Raw genomic sequence first — 13,206 nt, forward strand, 5'->3', positions numbered from 1 at the left:
AGATAATACATTATATGCCTGTAGATTTTGATTACACACTTCTTACAATTTATTTATAGCATGCTTCTTTTAAACACTTTCTGTTCAGCCTATAGACAAATGACGGCTGGGCCGTGGCTTTCCTACCCTGACTGGACGTTATATGACGTCCTTTCAAAAAGCAGAGATCACGCAGGCGTGGGGCGGTAATCTTTTAATGCCCGTGTCCACAGAACACAGCCGATGACTGATCAGAGTACTGGCTCGCTGCCAGTACCATGTGACCACCGTGAGGAATCACAGTAGGTCACATGACAGTTGTGCACAATTGATGGCTTCCTTTCATGCCATCCATTGTGTACAATTGTGTTGCTAGCGGTGATTGGTCAATTTGATCACATGGTACAGACAAGGCCAAACGACCATGTGATTAGCTTTGATCAATCACAGTCAATCACAACAAAACAGACTGAATGATTTAGTTTAATTCAGTAAAATGCTTGCTTATAGCAATGTAATATACTGCTATAAGCAATCCTAATGTGTGTAAAAAAAAAATAAAAAAATTATGAATTATAAAAGAAAAAAAATGTCCATACTGTACTGTCACCGGTCACTGCTACACCAGTTATATGATGACCCTGTACTGCACTGGTGACAGTATGTAAAAAAAAAAATACTTTTTTTTTTTTTTTTAATTTATTTTTCCAAAATATTATGTAAAAAAAATTATAACTTCAAAAAACCCGCCATGCCTCTTACTACATACATTGGACTATCTACTTTCCAAAAAGGGGTCTTTTGGGGTGTATATCTACTGTCCTGGCATTTTAGGGCCTCAAGAAATGGGATTTGAAATGAGGCCATCAGTACATCAGGATTAATCAATTTTCAGATATATGCCATAGTTTGTGGACTCTATAACTTTCCTACAGACTAAATAATATACACCGATTTGGGTTATTTCCACCAAGGAAATGTAGCAGAATACGTTTTGGGCTAAATTTATGGAAAACAATTATTTATTTGCGAAATTTTATAACAGAAACAAAGAAAAACATGTTTTTTTTTTCCAAAATCTTCAGCCTATTTTTGTTTATTTAGCAAAAATTAAGTAAAAAACCCAGTGGTGATTAAATCCCACCAAAATTAAGCTCTATTTGTGTCATTTAAAGTGTGACAGCGCTGAAAGCTGAAAATTGGCCTGGGCAGGAAAAGGATAAAAGTGCCCAGTATTGAAGTGGTTAAGAGTAACCTCAGGCACCACATTTTCCTTCCCTTATCACCTACACTTTCTGCTTTGCCCTCTTGTCTGCTATTACTCCTATCATTCTTACTTATTCTTCTCTTTTAAGGGCCAGAGTTCACATGTGAATTGCACTGGAACATGCTCTGTGTTCCTGGGCGATTCATGGTGGTGCGATTTTCAGCCCATTTACGTAAATGGACTGAAATCACATTAGAATGCAATAAAAGTAGTCCATGCACTATTAAAAATGCATTGCAACTGGATCGCATGGTACTGCACTACCATGCGATCCGGTGCATGCAAATGCACTGTGTTTGTGATCTGCGTTTGGGGTATCATTAGGAATACATGGACACCCGAAGCAGATCGCACATCCAGTACGTTTTGAATGTGGTGCAGGAAACATCAAAGGAACATGGGTTTTCTGCACGGCATTGTGGTGTGAATGAACTGTCAGTTCTACATAGGTACAAATGTCTTGTCTTTCTAAAATTGTTGGGGCAACCTGGACTTTCTGTAGTAGCTGTAGCACTTGTTGTGCTATAGCTACCTGTTATGTACAAATTGATAGCTGCAATACTTCTGCTATGTACCTACTCAACATGATTTGTTATGTATACGTGTATTTTTATTAGAAGTACCTAAGGACTGATTGCTAGAGATTACACTACATTAATTAGAAAACACTGATTCCGTCAGAAAAAAAAAAAGACAACCTTAAATTTTAAAACAGTTTAATATATAGTTGAAATACATATACTTACTGTTCATCCAGCATTGTGATCCAGGCACACCTGCCTGATTGCACAACCAAGTCACTGAGCTTACTTTTCTCCCCTGGAGTTAAGCATTACAGCTTGGTCACTGACCCTTCTTTTCTGACTATCTCTTCTTCTGTCAGCAAACCGTCAGTGTTAGATTGACAGTACTGTGTAATGCAGAAGAGCATGACTGACTGAAATAGCTCTTTCTCTCTTTCCTAGTCCCAGTCCTCAAGGAACTATGAGAACTTATTATAAAGACATTCAGGTACTTATGCTAGCTTTTGAAAATATATGTATACTAATGTCTAGTAAGTACAAAACTGGGTAAATGGTGATCTTTTACTATTTTCCTGGAGTACAGGTTTATAATGGCTGTATGTAAGCTGTAAATTTGTAACTCATTTTTAAAATGGAAAATTGGAAAAAATTGGAATCGCGCTGAAAACTGACATGCATGTAAATGATCACCAAACAGCAATAAATCCCTGAATGCATATCATACAAAATGTACAAAGGGAATACAAAAATGAATTAATAAAGATTATAAATAAGTAAAGGCACATGAGTCCATACACATATATGACTAAATCATCAATGTGATAAGTAAGTAGAGAGTCCATAAAGGGCTGTATGATCTCTGCTGTATGTAGAGATAGTGCTTGATCCACCACCACAAGTAAACAATGGCTGCTTACCAGAGACTCATGATCCCCCACTACAGAGGATCAGAGAAAGCTTGAAAGGGATAATTCCTCCGGATCACAACCGATGAGCCAAAAGCCTTGGGATAATGGCACAACCAGGGCGTAGCTACCGTGGCATAGATACTCAAACTGGCACGTTTTAGACACATGATATACATTCAGGGATTTATTGCTGTTTGGTGATCATTTACATGCATGTCAGTTTTCAGCGCGATTCCAATTTTTTCCAATTTATCATCTACTGCAGGGATATGCAATTAGCGGACCTCCAGCTGTTGCAAAACTACAACTCCCATCATGCCTCTGCCTCTGGGTGTCATGCTTATGGCTGTCAGAGTCTTGCTATGCCTCATGGGACTTGTAGTTCTGCAACAGCTGGAGGTCCGCTAATTGCATATCCCTGATCTACTGTGTTTGTGTTGCACAGAGGAATTGCTGCTTTTCAGCTTGCACAACTATTTAGTTTTGTTATTTTGTTGTTTGTTTCACCAGAGCGCAGTTTCTTCCCCCCTTTTTTTCCTTTTTAAAATGCCAGGAGCTTTTGAGTCACCAGAAAAATCTAACTGCCTCTAGGTACATTGATTGATTTGTCAGCTATCACTAAGTCACTCAATATACTGTATGTATCAGGGCAGTCAGAGGCAGATACTATAGGGGTCAGTAACCCCTATAACACCTGTATCTCCTGACTGAATTAGATGTTTAAAAGAACTTATGCTGGGTGTTTCCTATATACAGGAGCATCTCACAAAATTAGAATATCATCATAAAGTTAATTTATTTTAGTAATTCAATACAAAATGTTAAACTCATATATTTTATATAGAAGCGATACACACACAGTGACATATTTAAAGCATTTCTTTCTTTTAATTTTGATGATTATGGACTTACAGCTAGTGAAAACCCAAAATTCAGTATCTCGGAAAATTAGAATATTACATAAGACCATTAAAAAAAAGGATTTTTAATACATAAATGTCTACTTACTGAAAAGTATGCCCAGGTACAGTGTAGTATGCACTCAATATTTGGTTGGAGCTTCTTTTGCATGAATTACTGCATCAATGTGGTGTGGTATGGATTGTGAGCAGCCAGGGGCATTGCTGAGGTGTTATGAAAGTCCAGGTTGCTTTGATAGCAGCCTTCAGCTCATCTTCATTGTTGGGTCTGGAGTCTCTCATCTTCCTCTTGACAACACCCCACAGATTCTCTATGGGGTTTAGGTCAGGCGAGTTAGCTGGCCAATCAAGCACAGTGATACCATGATCAATAAACCAGGTATTGGTACTTTTGGCAGTGTGGGCAGGTGCCAAGTCCTGCTGGAATATAAACTCAGCATCTCCATAAAGCTGGTCAGCAGAGGGAAGCATGAAGTGCTCTAGAATTTTCTGGTAGAGGGCTGCTTTGACTTTGGACTTAATAAAACACAGTGGACCAACACCAGAAGATGACATGGCTCCCCAAATCATCACTGACTGTGGAAACTTCACACTGGACCTCATGCAACTTGGATTCAGTGCCTCCCTACTCTTTCTCCAGATACTGGGACCTTGATTTCCAAATGAAATGCAAAATTTTACACAGTCTGTGATGATTTAGGGAGACATGTCATCTGCTGGTGTTGGTCCACTGTGTTTTATCAAGTTCAGTCAGCACAGCCCTCTAGAGCTCTAAATTCTAGAGCACTCCATGCTTTCCTCTGCTGACCACCTTAATGGAGAAGCTGATTTCATATTCCATCAAGACTTGGCACCTGCCCATACTGTCAAAAGTACCAATACCTGGTTTAATGATCATGGTATCACTGCTTGATTGGCCAGCAAACTCACCTGACCTAAACCCCTTAGAGAATCTGTGGGGTATTGTCAAGAGGAAGATGAGAGACACCAGACCCAACAATGCAGATGAGCTGAAAGCCACTTTCAAAGCAACCTGGGCTTCCATAACACCTCAGCAGTGCCACAGGCTAATCGCCTGTGGCACTATGAGTTTCACTTTTTGAATTAAATTACTGAAATAAATTAACTTTTTGATGATATTCCAATTTTATGAGATGCACCTGTATACTATACATATGAAACATCCAGCAGAAACAGTTTATTTGTTTAACATTTTTGCATGCTACTTCTGCCTGTAGGCAACAAGTGTTTTGTATAGTATGCTTACCCTTAGGTCATCTTAACTCAATCATGAATACAGCAAATTATTCTCCTAAATAACCATGCATATACAGGTATGAAATGCTGCATCACTAAATTTTTCATTACCTACTTCACCACCGGTGTAGAGGTCAGAGCCTGTCGGATGAACGACAGCATCGCTTTCGAGGTTGGCAATGTCAGCCTTTACAACTTGCAACTATAATAGGCAAACACATGTACGTCAACCAGGTTGGATAAGGGACATATGGTGCATTCATTAGTTTACCTTGATCCTTGTATTCCTACCTTCAAAGCTCATGTATATACTGAAATCCACCTGAATTATGAAATACTGAAAGGAGCAGAAGTGGAGGTGTTCATGAAGGCAACATTATATTTACTAAATAATATTTTAAAATGTGGATAACACGGTTCATACAAATGATTAAATAAAGAATTTAACTGCATAGTGGTCCTGCAGGACAATAAGTCGGTTGTAGTTTCTTATTCTTCATCTCTCACACAATATCAATTGTACTGGAACCTTAAGGGCCCATTCACACCAGTTGCAGTGTGGAAAATGCGTTTCCTGCACCGCACAGGAACGTGCTGCCCTCAGATGCGCTTGGGAGCTATTAATTGTTAATGGCACCCCAAACACACTAAGGAAATGCACACGTGTTGCGGCCACCAAAACATTTTGCTTAGTCCTGGGAATTTGGCAGCAGTAATGTGCAAAAAAACGCACGCTGTGGTGTGAACCAACTTTAAAGCTTCAAGCACAATCACTGTCTTGGGGTACAAATCTTTTCCTACCTTATAGTATGTCACAAATTCTATACACATTCAAATGCCAAATCCAGCTCAAAAAATGCTACTTTCTACAGAAATGAATTGTCATCCCCTTTCCCACTGTGCATACAGAGGTGTGCTCATGCAGCCCTAAGTGAGAAAACATTACATAGTGGGGTAAATTTACTAAAAGACTAGTTGTTCCCTCAAAGTGATTGACAGTAAATAAGGTAAACCAGTGTTCACTTTGAATACCAAATCGTGTGAAGTAAATAAAAAGAATTTGTAAGCATATCATTGAATTATTGAAATGAACACAGCTTTACCTTATTAACCAAGCTCAATGAACATTCACATTCATACTAAAAGATCAGTCTACTACTTTAGTAAATCAGTATATAGCTGTACAGGGGTAGAACACTTAAAATACAACTAACATTTCACAAATATGCATTCTTCAGGGTACTTATTAAAAACAAAGAAAATATGTGCTAGAAAGCTGTTCAACAGCTTTACTTTAGGGCAAACTTCCGCAGTCGCATATACTTAACCTTCCTTCTGCTCCCTTGCTGCTCCATTTAGCTGCCTGGGGTGAAATGAAAACCCTGTGTAAGCTACAAATTGCTAGAATCCTAAAGCTACCAATACACTGGTAGAATTTCATTTGAACGCTCTCACGGAAATTTAGAAAAATTGTTTGCTAGAGCATTCTATATACCAGGGATATGCAATTAGCGGACCTCCAGCTGTTGCAACACTACAAGTCCCACCATGCTCTGCCTCTTGATGTCATGCTTGTGGCTGTCAGAGTCGTGCTTTGCCTCATGGGACTTGTAGTTCTGCAACAGCTGGAGGTCCGCTAATTGCATAACCCTGCTATATACGGTTATCGAATCAACAAATTCCGTAACACAATTTTAATTTGATTGCTATGCCAATGGATGGAATTCTATGTTAAATTTTGGTATGTACATGTACATTGCAATGCAAATAATTTAAATAAATAGGAAAAACTAAACCCACATTCACATTTTGAATTTAGTTCAAGAAAAAATCTTCCTTCTCCTATGATTTTCCTAGTCGTTACAGTGTAAAATGAATGTTAATTTGACCCTATTAACTATGGGTAAATTGAACAAATGCTCTGAAAACTTTTTTTTTTTAAATTCTAACAGTGTATGAACAACTTTAGCTTACAGTCTTAGCTATGGTCTTCTGATATAACAGCATTGATTGGTGATCACAAGAAGAACGGTCACTTGCACCTCTTTTTTATCAGTTATTTCTTTCAGCTCCAAGAGCTGAATCTAGTTGCAGGGGAAAGAAGGAAAGGTAAGTATTTGTTAATAGGGAGAAGGGCATTAAATCAAACCTGTTGCATTGTCTTAAGTGAGCAAAGACCAGGTTTACTTTAGCATACGGAGTCTTTAATTCACTTTTTATGTGCAGCTATCTCTGGCTTACATTTATCAGCCATTATATACTAAAAGAGGTCTACTACAGTCTCCAGTTTTCTTCAATGAGATCATGAGACAAGGATGGTAGGTTAACTGACTAGACAACCCTCTGGAGGGTCCCTGGCCTCATGTGGACTCTTTACATAAAAATTTTAAATATTTACAAAATAGATCATTTCAGTTTGCCATCTTCTGATATTTTAAAATACCGAGACTGATTCATAACGTAGAATAACTTAAGGATCAATTAATCAAGGATTTCACCCAAGATTCACAGAACTTTCAACCATGAGTCATCCACTTTTACATGGAATCATTTGCGAAAATGTGTGAATCTTGTGTAAGAGTTGTATGAATCTTGGATGAAACGCTGATAGACACAATCCTTAGTACTTACAAATAAAAAGTATAATTTTTGGTAAATAAAATTCATGATCATGATGTTGGACCAGTACCCACCAGTATCTCAACCTAAGGATGGACTGTACATAACCCAGCCTGACAATTTATACATATTGTTGTAACTTTTATAATCTTCTTTTTTATACAAGCAGAAACTTTTTAGAAAAATTGAATTCATGCATTAAAATGGTTGTACACCTCAGACATTAAATATGTACAAAGCATATCTCTCTATAATGTGTACTTGTCTCAATCCAGGGCACAAATTGTAAATTCTGTCTGCTGTCTCGTTCCTCTGCTATCTGCACGAGTCACTTCTGACAAGTTTTCCGGACAAAAAGAGAAAAAAGGTGACGGGGAGGGATATCCAGCACACAGCCTGCGATTGACAGCCTCAACTCTGTTCCTGCATGAAGGGGGTGTGTCCCTTCCCTCCAATCAGCTCTCAGAGTTCTCCTCACTGAGCTTTGCAGATTGTAATTTCAACTTCCCAGCCCCTGCTTTATGAAAGCTCAGATAAATTCTGCACTTTGAACAGATGTAAAGAAGAGAAGACTGCAGATAGAAAGGTACAACTTATGTAGGAGGATTTGTTTAATCTCTGTGTATCACCTGAGGCCAATCACTTCATTAGGTATATGTCAGGGTTTACAACCACTTTAACTATAAAAAAAAAAAAAAAAAAAAAATAATAATTTTGAATTTAAATTATTCTCTCACCTTACCTTGCTAGGCCAAGGAAAGACTTAAAAAATACATTTCTGGAAAAAGTAGCAATAGTTTTTACATACTATTGATTAAGATAGTTTTAGTTTCTTTAATAATATCCTTGTAAAGACAGTTGTGTGAGTTTACGTAACTTTAAGTTGACGCTGACCGTCAAACTTTCTCCAAACTACAACCAACTTTGCCAAATGAAATGGAAAGGAAAATATTAAGACATGATTTATCAGTTTCATCAGAAGATAATTTCTTAAATTTGCTTGCTACATGTAAAAACTGTTTGTGTGTGAAATAAATAGATCTTATACAAAAAATACATTTCTAGGTGTTTATACGAGTACTTTATATAAATTTACATGGCATGCAACAAACATAATGATAATAGTGAGACCAATGGGATCTAACATTTCCACAGCTTCCAAAACATCAACAAAAGTGATTGACATTCTGTGGGAAACCTATTAACAGTATAAAAAAAATATTAAACAGGTAAATAAAACAAAAGTATTTTATGTGAATGCAAGCCAAGTAATATAGAATTCAACTGTAAAAAGTACTGTGCGAAACATGATTTTAATATACACTATTAAACTAAATTAAAATGATCTGCTTTCCTTGATAATGCTAGTAAATGCTTGCTTTAAAAACCCTAATAGGGTTATTATTAAATATCTTTATTTTTCAGATATCACATTAGTCAACTAGTTGTGTGAATTATTTAGAAATCTCATTTTTTTTTTTGATCATGCATCTAAACAATGCAAAAAGTGCAAAAGTGAGAGATTATCCTCTGAGAGATACTGAAAAAGTAAAAATAAAATCTAAGTAAAAAGCAGCCAACAGTGAGAGATAATTATAAACGAATGGCATCAAAAGTCTGGGGATGTAGTTGCTTATTTTATTTAATTTTTTTTTTTATTTGAGGCATTTATTGTTCTGCATTTTTAAAATTTATAATTATCACTCAACAGTCGGCTGATATATAAACCACATCCCATTTACCTATATCATCTTTAAGGTCAATGTCAGCATTGGTAGGGTTGATAACAGCCTCCACCTCAAATCCGGCTAAATTACTGATCTCACTGTGAATGAGGTTCAGCTGCAAAGAAAAGCACGAGCGGGAAGATAGTAGTGCAGTGTGAAAAGGTCAGGAAGCAAAAGAGGAATAAGCGATAGAGCTGTATGCGGGATCGTCAAAAATAAAATGTCAAAGGAGTATAAAAGCAGTAGCAGTTAGTAAGTAGTCTGAGTAATGTCTATGGCTAACCAGTAACATTTTCCAGTAATGCAACACACATCTTTCACCTTCAGTATCCCACAACAATCCTGTACTTCTAAAAATGCATAACACCCTATTATTCATATGGCTAATAAAATATGAAGCAAGTAATTGTTGCCCGATACTAAAATTTCACTTTTTTAAAATGAATTATGATAGGGCCACATAACATTTGTACGAAACTAAATGAAATCTCCATTTCCTCCTTTCCAAATTTTGATTAAAGCTAATCTTTGCTTAAAGTTTGAACAAATGAATGTAAATTATATTACCTGTCAATAGATTTATACTTCTGCTCACAATGTTGTGATCCATGCACCCTTTTAAACAGCACATCCAAGTTTGTGACCTTCCTGAAAGCTACACCACTGTACTTGAGAAAACAAAGCGATTCTGTATAGTATGTACCATAAGGTGCAAGAGAATACCGTCAGTTGCTTCAAGGTTTTGTAAGAACAGTTGTCACCCTCTCACCTGTAAACACCTTCCAGAGACTGGGTAAAGTACGCACACCTCATTATCCTTGGGGCCTTAGTGATCTATACAGCAAAGACTGAGCGTTGTCACATGAGGGGGCAAAATTGTACCCTTTTTATACGATTTTCAGAAAGCCATACCTTAAAGAGGTTTTCTGTATCACTGAAGGTTTATCTTTGCACAATATTGTACATAATATATAACACCTTTTAAACTGAAACAATTTTCCCGAAAATATATCTAAAGATAATTAAAAAAAATAATAATAATGTAGGTGAAGGCTAAAACCAATGCCTTTTTGCCATCTGTGTCTGATTTGGGATATTTCCATTCACTTCCTGTTCTGTAAACGCAACAGGAAATTAGAGCATATATTTCGAAAACGAGGGAAATCCCCTTACATTTACCCTCTGTAAAAAAACGTCCCACACACCGCTTGAGTGCTTTCGTCATATACCGTTTTCTCCCAGTCTGAATATAGATATCAGATATTCCAACTGCTAACAACCAGAAAACAAGACAACACTCATTTGGTTGCTGAACATGGACTGTTTTATTTGAGATCACATGTACACAGGTAATACTCTGGACAATTCCCCCCTCTTTACATTCGGGGCGGGGTAGACTGTCCAATCAGCAGTGAGAGTTGTTGGAGGAATTCGCCCCCACCAATCTCACAGCTAATCTACATACACATCCCAGAACATCCAAGGCAGACAGACACAATAGAACATTGGAATACAGCAACACCCCAAACGACCCAGCAAAGAGTACACAACAAAATGAGACAATAAACTAAATAAACTATTGGGAGAAAGACCCAGGCTTTCCAGATCTCATTAATCAACATTGCTTTCACATACATCTGTCCACTGAGTCCCAAGCTGGCAGAGACCATCATGGCCTCCTTAATAATGTCCTTTTGCATTACATAACAGAATATCTTCCTAAATGCTTGTAACTCCCTCAAATGCCAGGGCCCATAGCCTGTAGGCAAGAGATTAGCATTCAGTCCCCTCCAAAAGCCTCTGTCCCAGGTGAGTCTATCACATTTCTCCCCCATCAAAATTCGACCTCCACCTGGTCTGGACATGTGTTAGTCGGGCAGAGTGAACTCACATAGTCAGTCTGCATGATCTCCATTCTTGGCTGCAAGGAATAATTGTCATCATTTGGTGTGGGGCAGAGGTCACTGACTCTCTGTCTGGCTGCCAGATCTTCAGCTGGGTGGTTTTTAACATTCTGGGGCTTGGTCTGCTGCTGAGCAGACGGGCCGATCACCCCAGCTTCCTGAAGCTGTAGAGACACTGTAGGTGCTAGGCAGAGGTCAGCGACGCTCTGCCCTGTTGCCAGTGATTCAGCTGGGAGTAGAAGCTTTACTACATTAGCTTGGTCGCTGAAGAGAGGGGCTGACTGCCCCAGCTCCCTGGAACTCCCTAGTTGTTGCCGGTGTTGGGCAGAGGTTGGTAGCACTCTGCCCTGTTGCCAGTACTTCTGCTGGGGACTCCACATCATCCGCTTTGGTTAACCGTTGGGGCAGGAGGCTGGATTCCTGCACTCCCAAACTGTGTAGCTGCCATTGGGGAGGTGAGCCGGCTGCTTCCTCTTCCATCCCCTCATCTGGCTGCTGGGACGACACGTCTCTGGTACTGTCTCCCAGGTGCACGGATCTTTGCTGGGGTGGAAAGACTGTTTTCTCCAAACTGCCCAACTTTTGGGGAGGGACGACGAACACCTCCTCTACCTCCTCCCCCTGCATCCTGATCTGCTGCTGGGAAGTGACCATCACCTTCTCACCCTGAGCTTCCGGAACTGCCACAGATGTGGGGCAGAGGTCTTGGACCCTCTGTCTGGTGGCCAGTGCTTCAGCTGTGGAAGTTCCTTGCAACTACACAGATGCTGCTGTTGGTGCTGGGCAGAGCTCCATGATGTTCTGCCCTGATGCTAGCTCTTTTGTTGGAGGCTCACTTGGTTGTTCTTCCTCAGCAGAAAAGTCAATCAAATCACTACATTCTGTGGTCTGTGCCTGGAGAGATGAACCGACTGCTCCATCTCCCATACCCTCATCCAGCTGCTGAACAGACGCATTCCTCCATCCAAGATCATCCCATGCAGAAACAGGATCATCAAGGTCAGTCAGCATTTGCTGCATCCGCCATAAGACCTCCGAGTCCATAGCTGCGGGGGGGCAGGTTGGCAAAGCACACTGTTACTCTGCCGCATTGCCGACTCTTCAGCAAGGATTTCAGAGTTGTCAGCTGGTATTTCCTGATAGTCCCAGGCAAAGGGAGCCCAGACTTGTTGCTGAGCAGAATCTAGCAGCTGTCTGTAGGCAATCTCCAGCTCCCATTCCTGATTGGCTAGAAACTCCAAATCTTCCAGTGCCCTGGGAACTTCAGAGACATTCAGCATCTATTCTCTGCATTCCGAGATTTCTTCCAAATGCCACTCAAAATCGCTCCCAAAGTCAGGGTCCTGTGACAGCCGCTCTAATAACAGTCCCAGGCTGCCGCCGTATCCAAAGGCTTCTGTTGGGGTGTCGTCCACTGTCCACGGGCACACTTGGGCAACATACCAGCGGAGGGCTCTGTAGCTCTCATCCAACCGCATCTCCACCTGGACCAGCCTGGTTAACTCAGCTTTCCATTCCTTATGCGGTTGTTCCCCCAAAAACACCATTCGCACTTCTTACTGCGACCAGTACTTTTCCTGGAAGATGTGGGATCCTCCGCTCAAAGAGGGGCTTAAACCAGAGTGCTTGTGTCTCATTACCTCCAGGAAGAGAAGAGTCCCAGGTGCTGGCTAAATGCTGATGCAAGTAGAAGAGAACAAGAAGACCTGGACAGCCGTACACCAGAATGGATAAATCCGTCTTTTTATTCAAAATACAGGATCATGGGGTACACAAAACATGAGTGCTATGAGTAAACACTTGATGTAAGTGCGAAACGTGTCAGATATTCTTGTACCACCCCACAGTCATGTTTTGTGTACCCCATGATCCTGTATTTTGAATAAAAAGACGGATTTATCCATTCCTTGTTCTCTTCTACTTTTCCTGGAAGGAGGAGAGAACTGTTCCCTGGTGTCATTGCTCATGGGCTAGCGCTTCCTTCCAGAGTTCCCAGCGGATAGAATCATACCATCCCAACAGGTCCTGCTCTGATACTGGTCCTCTGTGCTGTATCTGCATCGCATTGCATCTCGCAACCTCCTTCCAAATTTCTCTTCCA

General features: G+C 39.8%; 1 protein-coding gene across 2 annotated transcripts in view; it reads right to left on the reverse strand.

Moving 5' to 3' along the window:
- The window catches only part of MACROH2A1 (macroH2A.1 histone), a 203,755-nt gene that overhangs the window by 88,626 nt on the left and 101,923 nt on the right, over window positions 1-13,206 (reverse strand). The window contains exon 6 of one of the 2 annotated variants that reach the window (XM_073620820.1): window positions 9,217-9,316. In XM_073620820.1, coding sequence (XP_073476921.1) covers window positions 9,217-9,316 — 100 coding nt within the window. Of the gene's footprint in view, window positions 1-4,966; window positions 5,058-9,216; window positions 9,317-13,206 lie in introns of both variants that reach the window. The other variant, XM_073620821.1, reaches the window with a different exon arrangement.

This window comes from Aquarana catesbeiana, linkage group LG03 (assembly GCF_042186555.1).
Source record: "Aquarana catesbeiana isolate 2022-GZ linkage group LG03, ASM4218655v1, whole genome shotgun sequence".
In the NCBI taxonomy this organism is placed as follows: domain Eukaryota; kingdom Metazoa; phylum Chordata; class Amphibia; order Anura; family Ranidae; genus Aquarana; species Aquarana catesbeiana.